Source organism: Melopsittacus undulatus, chromosome 2 (assembly GCF_012275295.1).
Source record: "Melopsittacus undulatus isolate bMelUnd1 chromosome 2, bMelUnd1.mat.Z, whole genome shotgun sequence".
Taxonomy (NCBI): Eukaryota; Metazoa; Chordata; class Aves; order Psittaciformes; family Psittaculidae; genus Melopsittacus; species Melopsittacus undulatus.
Window position 1 is genome coordinate 12455204 of NC_047528.1, and position 16101 is coordinate 12471304.

At 36.4% G+C, this 16101-nt stretch overlaps 1 protein-coding gene across 1 annotated transcript in view; it reads left to right on the plus strand.

Moving 5' to 3' along the window:
- Positions 1-16101, plus strand: part of CNTN5 (contactin 5) — a 221962-nt gene that overhangs the window by 38018 nt on the left and 167843 nt on the right. Inside the window, exon 3 of the mRNA XM_034072837.1 lies at positions 4845-4940. Within this exon, the coding sequence (XP_033928728.1) occupies positions 4845-4940 (96 nt within the window). The remainder of the gene's footprint in view (positions 1-4844; positions 4941-16101) is intronic.

Here is a 16101-nt window from a genome sequence, read left to right on the forward strand (position 1 = left end):
ATACATGGTAATAATATGAAGGATAGATTCATTCTGTGTGGGGCTGTCTGACATGTCATACACATTACAGGTCTATAATGCAAGAGCACTGAGCTGATGGCCAGCACAGCTGAGAGGTTACAGTCCCCACCTCCAAAGCTGTCCACGCTTTCATTATTTTTCTATAGTTTTAAAAGTAAAAGATAGTTTTGAATACTCTTTTTAGTAGCTGTATTTCTTCTTTTTTTTCAATATGGTGAGATATGAGACGTCTGAGATTTACAGGAAATTAATTTCCCTTTCATTTGATTTTTCCATATTGGACTTAATATTTTAACTTGGGGGAACTGCAGTTATGATCCTTCACCTTTCCTTCCTTTTAAGTTTTCCTACACTCAGTCTTTGACAGCTAAATCTTTGCTTTTGTACCTGTTAATCCTTTCTTTCACTGTATGCTAACAAGAAATACAATTCAGAACCCACAGATAGCCAAATAAAACTTGTTTGTTACCTTTCTTTTTCTTTAGTTTGAAATTAATTGGCTTGAACAAATAGAAACTTGAGTCATACATAGTTCTTTTATTTTTAAATAAAAATAACTGATTTTTCATTTGGAGGAAAAAAAAAATGAAAGAGCATTTGCCCATCACAGTACTCGTACAAAACAGGAGACAGGAAAAAAAGTCCTGGGGTTGCTATAGCTAATTGGAAAATTGCATTTATTTATATGAGTTAAAAATAGCAAAAATTAGAAAACTTCTACTTCTGCCTATAGAAGTTACAATTTAGATGTCACATCTTTCCCTTCTTTTGTGTTGACAGGCTTCCAGATTGTGCGTCACAGGCAGTAAAAACTTTATGTAAAGGATGCAAACAAATAGCCTTAGGAAACAGAAGATTCTACATTAAAATATTTCATGCTACTGGAGATATATGTAAATTATAAGATTTTTCAAGAAAATAGAATGCATTTTCCAAAATCAAAGATTTTTAAAAATAAATCAATATTTCAAATTTAGTTTGGAATTAAAAATCAAAAGACTGAAGTACTTAATTTTTTTAAAAATAAGTGTATTTCTGCAAATTCTGATTAATTATTTTCAGGCTTAAAAGAAATTGCAGAAACAGTCTATGAAATAAAAACTCAGAGACTTACTTAGACGCAGAAAAGATTGCTTCCTTGTCCTTCTATCTGTGTAAATTACAAAGAATCTGTCTTTACACTAGTGGGACTTTTTACTATTGAACTCGTGATATTTTCATTTATTCAGCTATTTGACTCCCTGATCCAAATTATTTTTTTTAATAAATATATCTACTTTTATAGTGCATATAGCAAGACATGCAGTATAGATTTCAGATAGCCACTAGTATTAAAGCTCTTTTTCTGATGTCTGCAACATAGATTCTTCTTTTCCTCCAAATGCTGGAGAATTACTGCTATGTTAATACTTATTCCAACAGAGAAAGAAATGGTCTATGTATTTCTCGTAGAGATGTTATTCTGGTTTCAGAATATCTTCTCAAAACATGTTGAAAACGTGGCACATCAGTTCAAGTTCTAGCCGCATTTTAAATTCACTGAGGTTTGTTTGTGCATAGTCTAGAAGTTTGAAGGCATTTGAGGAGTAAATCTAATTTCATGTTTTAGGACACCCATATAGAGAAGATTTATCATATTTTCTTGAGAAGGAAAACTACAAGAACAATTATACAGTAATTTAGTGTCATTCTTGCCTGAAAAAGTGACCTTGAAGAAAATCAAGGGGACACACCATTTTTAGAAGGACTCAGCAATAATGCATTAAAAAGGATTATTGTATTCCAAAATTGTGCATTAAAATAAAAGCTAAACATTGGTTTCTTAATAGGCTGCATACAATATTGGTTTGTATGTCAGCTTCTGTCATGGGTTCAGCTGTGGCAGTCATTTTTCTCCTTCTTGTAGCTGGTGCAGTGCTGTGTTTTGACTTCTGGGCTGGGAACAGTTGCTGATAGCAAGTATGTTTTGAGGGTGTTTTTGTTCAAGGTTTTTTCTGAGCACATGCTCCAGCCAGGTGGAGGAGGGGAGGCCAGGAGGAAGGAGAGACAGGGCACCTGACACAGGCTAGCCAATGAGGTATTCCATACCATAGCACGTGATGCCCAGGATGCATACTGGGAAAGAGAGCTGGAGGGGGAGAGCTCTGGAGGAAAATGGAGGAGGGAGCACATGGTGCTCGGCCAGGCAGAGTGGAGTGAGTTATGGGTCGGTGGCTGGTGGGGTGTTGTATTCTTGTCGCTTGTTATTGGCTGTATCATTATTATTGTGTTATGCCTTAGCTATTAAACCGTTCTTATCTCAATCCGTGGGGGCTACATTCTTTGGATTTTCCTCCCTAACTCTCTGGGAGTTGGGGGACTTGGTTTAAAACACGACAGCTTCCTTTTAGAAATATACAAGACTTAACAAAAACATACATAAATTCATAGACCCAAAGTTGCATGCAAGTGAAATCCAGGCATTCTTACCTAGAGTAACTTTTCCTTCAAAGCAGTTTCTCCCGTGAAGAAAAAACTCTTTATGCAGGGATATACCAGACCACTACTTTCTAAACATAAAATAGTTACAGTTACATCTTTGCAGAATCTACTATCAGGGAACATTCATTTGGTGACATTGTAAGTGGAATTACACCAGATTGTATTACAACCCATGGTGTTGTTATTTTAAAGTGCAATACAATATTTCATTAACCAGCAAAATTTTGCACAATTTGGGGATGTTGCCCTATTATTTGGAAAATTCTACTGAAACTCATCCACCTTTTCTCTATTCAAACATGGTATCTACTGTTGAAATCAGAACAGTAATTAATTTCGTCCAAAACCAACATAAATTTAGATACATTGAAATTTTAGGCTTCCAACTATATTCAAGACATGATTTAGAAATGTGAAAAAGCATTTAGAAAGACTCATAGTACTTTTGAAAAGCATTGAACTTCAGTTTTATGCATTCCTAGGCAGGGAGCAAGATGTGGAGTTTCAGCATCTAACAGAGAACAACCAATTGAGTGCATTTAAGAACGTAACAATTCTAACTGTTTGGTGTTGTCTGGCTCATGCCAGCACCTTGGTCTGTATGCAGAAATTAAAATGTATGGCTGTAGTTCATTCAATGTCAATGAGAAATTCGTCCACTGGTCCCATTAATTTATATTTGGGATCTAGTGCCTGCGGAAGCTTCTGTGTCCTTTTCAAAGGTGTCACTGGGTACCTTTATTGCACCTCTTTTCATCTTGAACCATCCACATATGGAGAAATGTCTCTGAAAAAACCCTGATTGAATAGCAGCTTTAAATGGCATAACTGGCACTGAGGAATGGATAAAGGCACCAGTTTCATGGCAGAACTGAGCTGTCATATTTCTTCTGCTACAGATAACATGCTAGAGCATAGCTTTCTACCTCAAATGTGGTTCAGTGTTCACTGAGGTAAAATGAGTAATCAGATTCTCTGGTTGAGAGGCTTTAAATACAATAAACTGTTCATAGCAGTGCTCCGCAGCCTCATACAAAAGTTTTTATAGGAAAAGTGAAGTGTTAAAGGACTTGGGGGTGAGGACTCGATCAATGAGAAGATGAACATGAGCAGTCACTGTGCCCTCGCAACCCAGAAAGCCAACTGTATCCTGGGCTGCATCAAAAGGAGCGTGACCAGCAGGTCGAAGGAGGTGATCCTGCCCCTCTGCTCTGCTCTCGTGAGATGTCACTTAGAGTATTGTGTGCAGTTCTGGTGTCCTCAACATAAAAAGGACATGGAACTGTTAGAACAAGTCCAGAGGAGGGCATGTGGATGATCAAGGGACTGGAGCACCTCCCGTATGAAGATAGTGTGAGGAAGTTGGGTCTGTTCAGCCTGGAGAAGAGAAGGCTGCATGGAGACCTCATAGCAGCCTTCCAGTATCTGAAGGGGCCTACAGGGATGCTGGTGAGGGACTATTCATTAGGGACTGTAGTGATAGGACAAGGGGTAACGGGTTGAAACTTAAACAGCAGAGGTTTAGATTGGATATAAGGAAGAAATTCTTTACTGTTAGGGTGGTGAGGTACTGGAATGGGTTGCCCAGGGAGGTTGTGAATGCTCCATCCCTGGCGGTATTCAAGGTCAAGTTGGATGAAGCCTTGGGCAATATGGTTTAGTGTGAGGTGCCCCTGGCCATGGCAGGGGGTTGGAACTAGATGATCTTAAGGTCTTTCGAACCCTAACTATTCTATGATTCTGTGTTCCTTATTTCCCAACTGGAGGGAAACTTTTAGAGGGAAAATAAATTTTCCCATGACTGGATTGTGTTTATAACATTGAAGAAACCAGAATGAAGTATTTTAAAGGAGTGAATGTGCTATAGACCAGAATTGGGGTTAGATCCAATGCAGCTGATTTTCTCTTCTCATCACAATGTACCATGCCCTGCCCGAATGACATTAGCAACACCATCAGTGTGGATGTTGGCCAAGGTGTTTTCTTCACTTTTTTTTTTTTTGCAGAGTACGAATCATTTCTACTGGTGATAACAAAATAAACAGGATATAAAAAAAAAAAAAAGAAAAAGAGAGCACTTTTTTTTTTAAGTGGTATTTGTATTGTCTGATGCTCTTCCTTTGATACTGGATCTAAGTGCACTAAAAAGAGTAATAAAGTGCTTATGCGACATGGAATTTTTTGTGATGGAAACAGATTTATTTTTAAAGGCCCTTCTATGATAGATTAAGGTATGAAAAAAGGAACTGTCAGCTTTACAGGAGGAAATAAAATGCAAGTCACAGTAACCACAAAATTTTGAATCTTTGTTATGTAACTAAATTGCTCTGTTCTTTTGATAGATCTGGGGAATTTTAGCGGCCGGACAAGAAGCGCTGTCTCTGTACGGGAAGGTCAAGGAGTTGTTCTGATGTGCTCCCCTCCACTTCACTCGCCAGGTACAGTAGGCTGCAGCTTTTATGCATGCTGGTCCTTTAAATTTTGCTCATTATTGGATGCTCAGTAATTTAGTTACAAGGTGTGTTTTATTGCAGAATTTCAGAAACGAAATTCCCAGCATTCTGTTGACAGTTTTTTGGGTACCAGAGGAGTAATTAAAGCTCATGTACTGCAAATGCAACAGAATAACAGCAGAATTTCTGTTACAAGATTGTCTTATTCCCATTATAAAACTTGAATATAACAGTAGTCCCCATGCCACCTATGGTGAATATGCTGCCTTGTGGTCACAGATTTCTTTTAGAGTTTAGAAGCCTTCAGAAATTGTTCCAAATGTCAGTGCCAAGAAACCATTGTTGAATATAAATTGTCTATTGTTTTCTGTGGTACAGATACGACTTTAGTTGCTGATTCTTGCCGTATAGCTTCGTTGGCAGTACAACCTCATCATTACCAGAAGTCAGAAATATCATAAACCCCACAAAATGCCTCTGGATCCCCAAAAATTTAAATTGTAGCTATTCTAGAGAGGTTACATTTTTGCTTTTTAAATTGTCACTCCTGCAGTGTCTGCAGATAGCTTAAGCATGTCTTTATATTTGCATACCATATAGCACCTGGAGAGAAAATGCTAGCCAGAATATCTCAGTTTTCAATAGATGCAGCATAGCTTATCCTTTTTCTCTTTGGGAAACAAGATCTGTACTGAGGGAAGATTTTTTTCCTCCAAATTTGAGCCCTGAAAGAAGGTCACATTGAAGATGGAACAGCTGCAGAAATGAAAATCTCTGAGTTTCTGTTAGAGGAATTTTTTGTTTCCATTCATTCTGCAGTGATGACAATTATCAATCTAATTAAGGCTTGTTGCCTTCTGGCCATCTCTCTGCTTTTCTTTCTTCTGAGTACATTCTCTTTTTATGGTTTTTATTCCTGAACTTGACACTACAGCCTCTGTGTGATGGAATTGAATGCATGATGTTAAGGCTTGATTATGATAAGTAAACTGAGAGGGGAAAGACTTAGGCAGAAAAAGAGCTGAATTTGATTCCCCAAGCAAAGTGAGAATGTAAGGATAGATGAGGATCAATAGTGAGTAGTCATATACCTTTTAACAGCAGTCATTCCACAAAATGCACCTTACATGTCATCAAACTGTTTACATATTTTTGTCTCAAAGTTATGCTTTAAAACTTACATTTAGACAGATTCCATTGCAGTGTTTTCCCGTAATACACACATTGCCTTTCATGGTGAAAAACTAATACCTTTAATTTTCATCAGTGAGCCACCAAATCTACTGCAAGCGATATCAGTATAGTGGCTGGAGTCTACTGGAAAAGGGAAGAGCTACCTCCATGGGCCTTCCAAAAAATTCCACATCAGGTGATGTTTCAAGAGTAAATCATTCCATGAAGCTCTGGCAATATGGTACAAGACACTAATGAAAAATTGCTTCCAGATCAGAATCAGTTTGGGAAAAATAATTTTGGACAAAATCAGAATGTTAAGGGAGAAGTACGTGAGTTCAGTTCTGAAATTAAGCAATGAACATGGAACTTCTTTTCCAGCTAGAGAAGTCTTTTTCAGTGCAGAGAAACTTCAAGGATTTGTGTGCAGGGACATCTAAAATACATCCTCTAATTTTTTTGTAATTTTTTTACCTTCTGGATATTTCATTTTAGTTTTTGTGTCTAGATGGTATTGTCTTCTAAATAGTCCTAAGAAGTTTGACCCTTAAAATCACCTAGGAGACAGACTTCCAAGTGACTACTGAACAATTGTAGTGGATATATCTAAGCTAGAGACTATTCAAAGTATGTTCAAAATGTGTGAATATCTAACATTAATAAGTCCATGAGTTATGGGAGTGTTTTTTATGGTAGAGATTTTTTTTGTGGATGAACCCTAATTTGAAGCTACCGTATATTGGGGCTTTTTTTCACATTGATCAGCACCTTTAGAAATAATTTTCACTTACTTATCTCAGGAGATAAATCCATGATACAGTATCAAACTAATCATTCTCCACAACCTCGTAAGTAATTTGTCCTTCAACAAAATCCCATTTCTCACTCTCTAAAGTCAATAACTAGTTATAAACTTGCCTAAGAATTTCAGTATTGAGACCTTTTAGAAAATCATTGCGGGAAAAGAAAGTTGACTTAGTGAAAGAACACTGTATTAAGAGATATGGGTTTATTAACGTTTTCAAATGAAAGATAAATACTTTCACTGAATAAAACCTGAATTCCATTCTTACAGAACACAATTCTAGAAAAATCTGAAAGTCTTTAAAAAGCACCACTGACTGAAAAAATACTGCACTAATTTCTTTTGACAGGAACTTAATCAGAAAACAAGTTTTATATGTATAAAGACGTGATTTCTCTTTATTGATGCTGTCATATATTAACAAGAGGTAATGCAATAAGCAAAAAAAAACCCCAAACACAAACTTGAAATACATATAGATTATTCATGTAGTTTTTCATTATATTGCTGTCCAAATATTTTACAGAAAAAATAAGAGGGCATGGAGGAGGGGGAGAGGGTAGGGGAGGAGAGGAGACGTGCAGCTGAAATATATTCAGAATATTTGCAGTGCATATTCAGATGAGAGAATTATTTCTTGGTTTTAATGAATGAGTTAGTTAAGTTATTGTCATCTTTGGTAAGAAATAGCTGAACAGCAAAGCAAGGGAGTTTTAAAGAGATACTTTTTTAGAGCAGTGAAGGAAAATATGCTCAATGAAAAGGATTTTGTGCAGATTCCTTATGACAAACAAGCACCAGAGAATTCTCGCCTCCTGCTTTTCCTGGACCGTCACTCCAAAAGCAATGCTGCTTCTGACTTCGTTGTGAGTGAGTCCTGTATCATTTAAATGTGTCTAATGCAGAAGTTTTTCCACTAATGTTTCTTTTTTTGTTACAAATCCTTAGGTTGTCCCTTATGAAATATATTAATCATGGATAACTTGATCATCCGTAAGCATAAAATTTTATCCTTTTTATTTTTTTTTCACTCCATAAACAAAGCATTTGATTCTTCCTCACCCCCCCATTAGTTTTCTCTCTAAGATGGGTTTCCTAGAGGTTAACTCTTAGGTGCACTTGCTAAGCAGGAGGTTCATTAATTACCAGCCGCTTAAATAACAAGTTTTGTTTGATGTCTCCATTTTAAGAGGCCTCTACTGCTTTTTTCTGTAAACAGGATTATGGCTTTTCTTTGTGGTATTTTAAAGGATGTAAATACAGGGGTTTATTCAGTCATTTAATCATCTTAATTACAAGGTTTACCATAGTGAGATTAAAAATAAATGGAATATTTCATCCAGATTTGCATATTTCCCTCAGAATTAATACTTCAGCTGAGCTTTTTAAGGCTTTTTTTCAAAGCCTTCAGTATAAGCTTAATAGAGAACAATAATTCCTGCTGTTAGAATGAGAACAGTGATGATGTTTGCAGGGAAAGGCAGATGTGTGCTCCCTTCTACCTCAAAGGGATGCTGCCGTCTGGAGGGAGCACTGCCACATAATCTTCCACAATATGTAACATCGCTACAGACATTAAACCATAACTTTATTTTATTTCTTTCTGAAGGACAAAGATCTTACCCTGTTTTGAAACTATTATATGCTGCATGTTTTAGGTCTCCTCTTTAGCATTATAAAACTCTAGATTTCATGAGAAGTGCTTCACCAGAGATGATCAATGCCAGTACTATGGGGATCACAGTCCTTCCTGTGCCTGTCTGGGAAGTCATCCATGTTCTGGGTGTTTGAATAGTGTTGCTAAACTGACAAGCTTCTGAAATAAAACTCTTATTACAAAGGTCCAGCAGGTTTTTTCCTGTTCTGCTCCCTATACAACTGTCCTAGTCCTCATATTAATTGGACAAAGTCATGTCAAATAATATGTTTTTAGGTTGTTATGAGCTCTGACACAGAAACCTGCTTTGGAAGTAAACAAACCAATCACTTCTCACTGCTCAGGGTCTGCAAAAGGAATCTGAAAGCTGAGTTTGCTTTAAAACTGCAGCTTCGGACTGCAGCTTCACTACAAGTAGGAAAGTAAGTTCAACTGAAGTGTGGTAGCTTTGTAGCTAGAACTCCCTTGACTAGGTCCATACTCCACAAAATATACATAGGTATAACAAGACAGGCTCTAAATGACCTTATTCAGGTATGGAATTATTAGGAGTAGACTTTTCCAGGCAAATTAGTTATGATAACAAGATTGTTATATTTGGGCTGGACTGCCCTCAGTATGCTCATTAGTTTGCTTATAGGCAATTTGCTTAGGTATCTCTGTATGCAGGGCACAGCAAATTCTGTTTTGAAGACATTTATATACCCTCTGGCTCTCCATTTGCTAAGTTGGCTTTTGTAAATGTAATTCACAGATGTCTTTATGTATATGAAGGTCACAAGATTATTTTAAGGCTGTGGATTAAATCCCAGGATCCAGGCATCTGACAGTGGCATTTCAGTACACAATAGAGAGCTTATATATTTGTGTGGTTCTAGCCATTGCCAGCTTTTTCAGAATCATAGGAAACCTGGGTGAATTCAGATCTCACCATCTCTCTCTAGATATGACTGGATGCTGGTTCATCTCATTAACCTGTCACTATAGGTGAATATTTCTTCCTGACCATGATTTGTGGTATCAATATAGTTCTGTATGTATTAAACAGCAAAGTAACATCCAGGTTTTTTTCTGTGATATAGTTTTTCAAATCTGACTTTGCAAATCAACTTTAGCATAGAAAGCTATATAATTTGCTTCCAGGAAAGACCAGTGTGTAGGTAAAAGTCATATTTCTCTCTCACCTTGAAAGTATGGAGGACTGTTTACTGGTTGCTGTCAAAGCCCTGGCCACCCACAGTATTATGAGAACAACAGCTGGACAGGTCATGTCTCCAGCCATGATTCTCTCTTAATCTAAGCAGAACTTATTAATCAGTCAGTACTTTCTATTAGAAGTTTGTAGAGGTGAGCATGTTGAAACTGGTGATAGCAAATAGAACATTTCACATTCACTGGATATAACAACTATGTCCTAACTGCTGAATTTGCTGGGAAGGCAGAAGTGTCCAGTACCCTGATCCTTCTCTTTCTACTAGCAGAATTGAAATTTAGAGGAACAGTGAAGTTTGGTTTTTTTGGTTGGTTTTTGTTTGGGGTTTTTTGGAAGTTGAGGGGTTTTTTTGTTTTTGGGTTTGGTTTTATTTCGCATGAGACTTACATTAATGTTAAAATGGAAGCCAAATATGTGTCCTAGACTTACCAAACAGTTGATCTGTAATAAAGGGATCTATATGAAGACATACAGGACACCCATCTTAACCATGTTTTGATCTCTTGTAATTGCATGCAATTGTTTTTTATTCGTTTCAATTCATTGTGAGAGCATGATGCTGAGCAACAGAAACAGGCCACTTAAGGAATAAGTGCTGAGTGTATAGGAAATAGAAGTTTCTTTGATAAAATCTGAATATATCGTACACAGAAGACAAGATAGCACAGCTTCTCTATCATTTCTTTACATGTCTATAACTTCTACATTATCCTAGTGTGCATATAAAATGTTTTAAAAACACTATTTTGACAGGCACATGTATCAACAGAATGACTTAACTGTCAAGAGTTGAAGGGTTTGTGTACTTCCCTCTTCGTTTTTACTACATTTTTGTGTTTATTTTACTTGAATGCTAATGAAGCTTGTGTACGTTGCTTTTCAATAGAAGAGAAAAAAACGAAAAGTATTAGAAGATAGGTTCACAGTCCTTTAAACTCTATATTCCTGTCCTGTTAATAACACAGGTCATCTCATCTCTTCACCCACATTTTTCCCTGGAAGATGTTTCCCTCTTGTGTCCGCTACTTTATCACTTTTAGTAGACTGCTTTTAAATTTTTCTTGTTTGTAATACTAATTCCCATATGTGCTGTTATTAAAGTGAATGTCCATGGCCTCTGATACAGCTCAGCAGAGGAATCTGTATTCTTTATCTGTGTAACTGATTGATGACTGTGCCTGTAGTTTTCATTATAGCATCATAGAATGCACAAATGCAATTAACTGTTTTTTCCTTCTATGCTCTTTTCATTTCTCAATACATGACCAGTAATTTTGCTGCTGACTTCCCTGGAGCACTTTATGGAGATTTCCTTTCTCAATCTTGTTGAAGGCATGCATCTGAGGCTATGAAATTTAAGAGTTTGTGAATGAAAGAATTTTCTGTAGGGTAGCATTGTTACAAGCTATGTTTGCCAATAAAGAAGTACTCCCAGTATTTTGGCAACGTGTTGTTATTAGATTTTAAGTACATTTTGATGACCTGCTTATGCCCCAAATTCTAGGCAATATCTAGTAGAAATAGAAAAATAATTATTATCAATTTGAACTTTGTTAACATAGAAGTTTAGATTTTCTCTTATTTTCTACTTCTTAAAAATAATTTTAAAAGTAATAACTAGACAGAAATATGTTACTGGTCCAACTGTAGCAAATTCTCCCAAAGAACATGTAATTTTCTATTTCTAAAAAGCACTTTTCCGAATGTTATGACCCCCTTAAAAACACCAGTAATTCTTAAAAAAAATGTGCTAAGCTACACTAGAAACTCGAAGTTCTGTGTCCCTGGACACTCACTGAGCTGTTCTTTCCCTCAGGGACTATGAAAATGTAGTGAAAGAAATCTGGTTGACCTTGGCCAATTAAGGCAGTGCACAGTGTTGGATGAAGGGGCAGCCCTGACAGTGCTCTGCTTAAGGGACGTGTCCTGTAGTTTCACAGCCACACTGTTGTCAACAAATATTATCTCAGCTGCCAGTTCAGGAGAATTAAAGTGAAAAGAGATACCAGGAGAGGGGGGAGGAAGCACAGGAGATACATTAACTTAAAAAATGCATTGAGTATGTTGGGGCTCAGGATCATGCTCTGTTGCCTGTGTGGCTATTAGTCTACAGCTTGACAAATGGGACACTAATGATGAAAAGTTTCTGGAGTGGACAAGCTGCTCTTTCCTAGAGACAAGTTACTAGGCTGTTACTGAGATGTCCCAGCAAAACAGACATAACAATCAGGAGCTTCTTGGTCTGATGATTAAACAAGACAGCATCGTCCTGCCAAGTTTAACACAAGTGTATATTCACAGTATCTCGACCACATTTTTGGAACTAGAATTGTAAAGGTAGCAATTAAAGTGTCAGAAACTTTTTCTTGTGGTGAAGGCTACATAACTTCTAAAATAGCAGGAGCCCAACATTAACAGATTTAAGCAGTTATAGTCACAGAGGTACAGGGCTTTTGCAAAATTGACTCTCATTTACCTTCCTATTAGAATCCATTTGCTATTTATTTCTGATGTTTTACTAAGTTAGTGGCTGAAACAATACTGTTTTACAAACATGTCAGTTAGTTAAATGTCAGAAAGCCCATTTTGTTTCAGATAGAGAATTCCTACTTAATCCCAATTAAAAATCCACTTCACACCACAGAAAAAAATAGAGTGAGAGTGCACATGTTAATCAATGTAACTAGGGAGAAGAAGCCAGAAATAAAATACTGATCACATAGCTGAAATAAGAAGAAAGACAAGAAGGAGGAATAGATGAGAAAGGATTTATTTCCAAGGGTCTGGAGTCCAGCTTTTTCCCTCCATTACCATTGTGGCAAAATATTAAAGGATTAAAAAAATGATGAAAACAGTGGAGTGTTCAGAAAATGTAACTCTTACCAGACTAGGCATGATTAACTTAATTCGGTGGTGATTCTGGTAGGCATGACTACTGAAAATGTTAGGAGGTCAGTCTAGTCTTGATTCAGGAGGAGGCTTTGGTCTGAACTGATGTGTAAGATGCCATTAGCAAGTTTCCCTATGTAATAAAGTCAGTTATTCCTTATTTTCTAAGTATGATTTAAAAGTAAACTTACAGCCATTTGAGGTGATACAATGCTTAATGAAACATAGATTTTCATTTAAAAAGTTCAGGAAGATTTTTCTAAATAAATAAAGTGCTCTAAAAAGAATTCTAGTTGGAATATCTAGCTTTCATTTTTCTTTTTCAAAGGGGAAAATAGGAATTGTTTAGAAATAATATATCTGGTTGTACTTACGTTCTTTTGTCCTACCCAGTACAATTGCAACTGGCATGAAGGCAGTTATTACTTAACAGTGAATATGTTAAAGGCCATTGCTTGGATTTTTCAAGGAGAAAATGACTGAACAGAAAGAAGCATAATATCATAGAGTACAGGACAAAAACCTGAATGATTACAGATGAATCCACGCCCTGTGCAGCAGTACAAGTGGATTCTTTATCTTCTGACAACAAAAGATGTTTTCCTGAGCAGTAAGAGTGGAAAAGTGACTTCTTTTTTATCACAATGCCATCTTTTTAACAATGTAATAATCAATACCACACTTAATTCTGATAATTTGTTTGCCCACTTCTATCTCCTGTGTTCTGCTGTGCTCCAATATTGTTAAAATCTCTGCTGATGACTTCATTAACCAGCTAATACAATTCCTGTTGTGTTGATGCTATTGCCCTAGAGTAAAGTATCTGTAAGTGGAAATTCTCGTTTCATTTATTGGTTTATTGGGGTGTTAATTTTCGTGGTATTTCCTCTTTCAATAATTATGAAAGCCTTCTATTGGAGACTGCAGGGATACAAATTCATGAAGAAGTGAGAATGAAAAGAAGGACAGAGACAATCTGATGAAAGGCATGTCTTAATGTGGTTTTTCCTGCCACACTAAGTCCCATTATGAGTTTAGCAAACTACCGTGTAGTTCAATCCTGAAGAGTCCATTTTCAGCTGTGCCAAATGAAGACAGAAGGAAGGAGCACTACCAATTTCATGGAGGGTAACAGAGGGTGATCAACATCATAGAAAATTTCACGAAAAGCCTAAAATTACCCTGATACACAGCCAAGTTCTTTTGACTTTACAGCATCATGCTTCAAGCCTAAAGGAGAAAGGAGTTTGAGAAATATAGTAGGTCTTCCTAAAACTAAGCATGCACATTAAGGAGCAGAATTGCCTGATGTTGGCATTACTTTAAGAATAATATTTCTCTTATGTGTATACAAACTGATACAGCAAGTGTCACTTTGCTATTGCTAAGCGGTTGAGAAGGAGAGATTATAATCATAGGACACTGCCCTAGGCTGAAAATAAGACAACAGAAGGCTATGTATTATCTCAAAGTAACAATTATGTGAAAAGTAAAAGGTGGATGGAAGCAGTTCACTGGGTTTTCAGTAGTGCAGAACAATGTACACAGGGACTTAGAAGTGTGTTGTCTGTATGTAGAAACAGCTAAGAGTCTCTACATTGCTAAATTTTAAATTATTTGTTGTTGTTGAGGTTATTTCTAGTGATTTATTTGTACAACATGATTGAACACAGTTATCAGCATTCTAGGGCAGTTTGCTAATGTGACGTATCTTTTTCTTCATCTGCACTTTGAGTCAGTTCTTAATGAAGGTGAAAAAAATAATCTGCCATTTTAAATATGGCCTGATTCTTGACTGATGGGAAGTCAGTTCCATCTTCTTCAGTTTTATTATATGAAAGTGATGATAATGGTACTGGTCTTGATTTGAGATCTTAGGATAATAAATACCATAGGAACAAAGGAGCAGGCCAAAGGAAGATCCATCAATCATATTGTGCCATGGTGGAATTCACCAAACATTGACCTGCAGATAAACTCAACAAAAGTCTTTAAATTTGTATTAAAACACCTACGACCAAGAAAATACAAAGCTGAGAAACAGCGGTGTGTATCTGAAGTTCAGTATGTGCAGCCATTCAAAGACAACTCTATGGACCCAGAGTACTAATTTTTTACCAGTACGGTATAATTCCTATGACAACAACTGCATATGAAGAATGGAGAAGGCTGTTAGAAAAGGTAGTGTTCTGAAGTATAAGCTAGAACTGCATTACCCTTCTATTTTCATTTTTACATCCAGAAACCTGAAATTTCATCTTTTAAAATAGGTATTTCTGCTACTATTAATTCTTCCTGGCATTGTGTGACATAAAGTGACAAATCTGTTCTCTTGGAAGCACAAAAAAAACAAACTAAAACATACACAGAAACTCCTTGAGAGACTGATGGTCTGATAACTGGAGTACTAGTATTTTCAGCTAAATTACAGAACCTGCTTAACAGACCTTCTGTTGCTAAATGATGAGTAGAGGAAAGCTAGGGCTACAGAGATCTTGCATCTCTCAGATAGAAAAGATAACATAGCTCTTTGCAATTGACAGATTTGAATGATGAACATCCTATCATTAATTTGAGGTTTTGGTGTGGTTTTGGGTTTGTTTTTTTTTTTTTTATGAATGTCATACTTTTGAAGTGCCTTGATCTATTAAATGCATTAATCTGTTAAATGCATTAACCTAATTCAAAAGTCATAAAATGAAATTTCCATGTCATGCAGCAGCTCACTTGGTACAGGATTCTGGCATTCACTTCAGGTAACACTGCTCTGGAGTATGGCTTTTCATTGTGCTCACCCCTGTGGCAAACTTGGCTAAGAAGTAGACCATGCTGTAGTAACTATCACACCAGTGCCGTTAAAAGGTAGAGAAAATCCAGTATCTTAGCATCATCAGAGAAAAAGTAAGATATCAAGTGTGAAAGAGAAAAAAAAAGAAAAAAACACAGAACTTTAAATTCTGTTGATCACTTTACCAGAGAAAATAATTCCTGCTTATAATCATTCTATGCATTGATGTGTTTTTCTGAGCCTTAAACAATATTCTCACTATTATTTCCAATTCCACACTTCTCATATGGTGCAAAAGTTTGTCATTACCACAGAATTCTTGTTCATTCAAATTAAGAAACAATCAATTTGTATTACTGTGCATTCAACACATTTGCATCATTAGAAAAGGTTCTAATATTAACAAGTTACCAAAATCACAGTTTACAAATGACTCATCCTGCACATTGGCCACTGTAGAAAAGCAGTTGAGATAATAATAAAACTATGTAGAGCATTTGAAATCATAATTGTTATGGGAAAGGTAGAGATTTGGCTGATCTGGCCTAGAAAACAGAAGCCTGGTACACACAAGGATAATGATCTTCCATTGTAACTGTAGAAGTTTAATATAGGTCATCA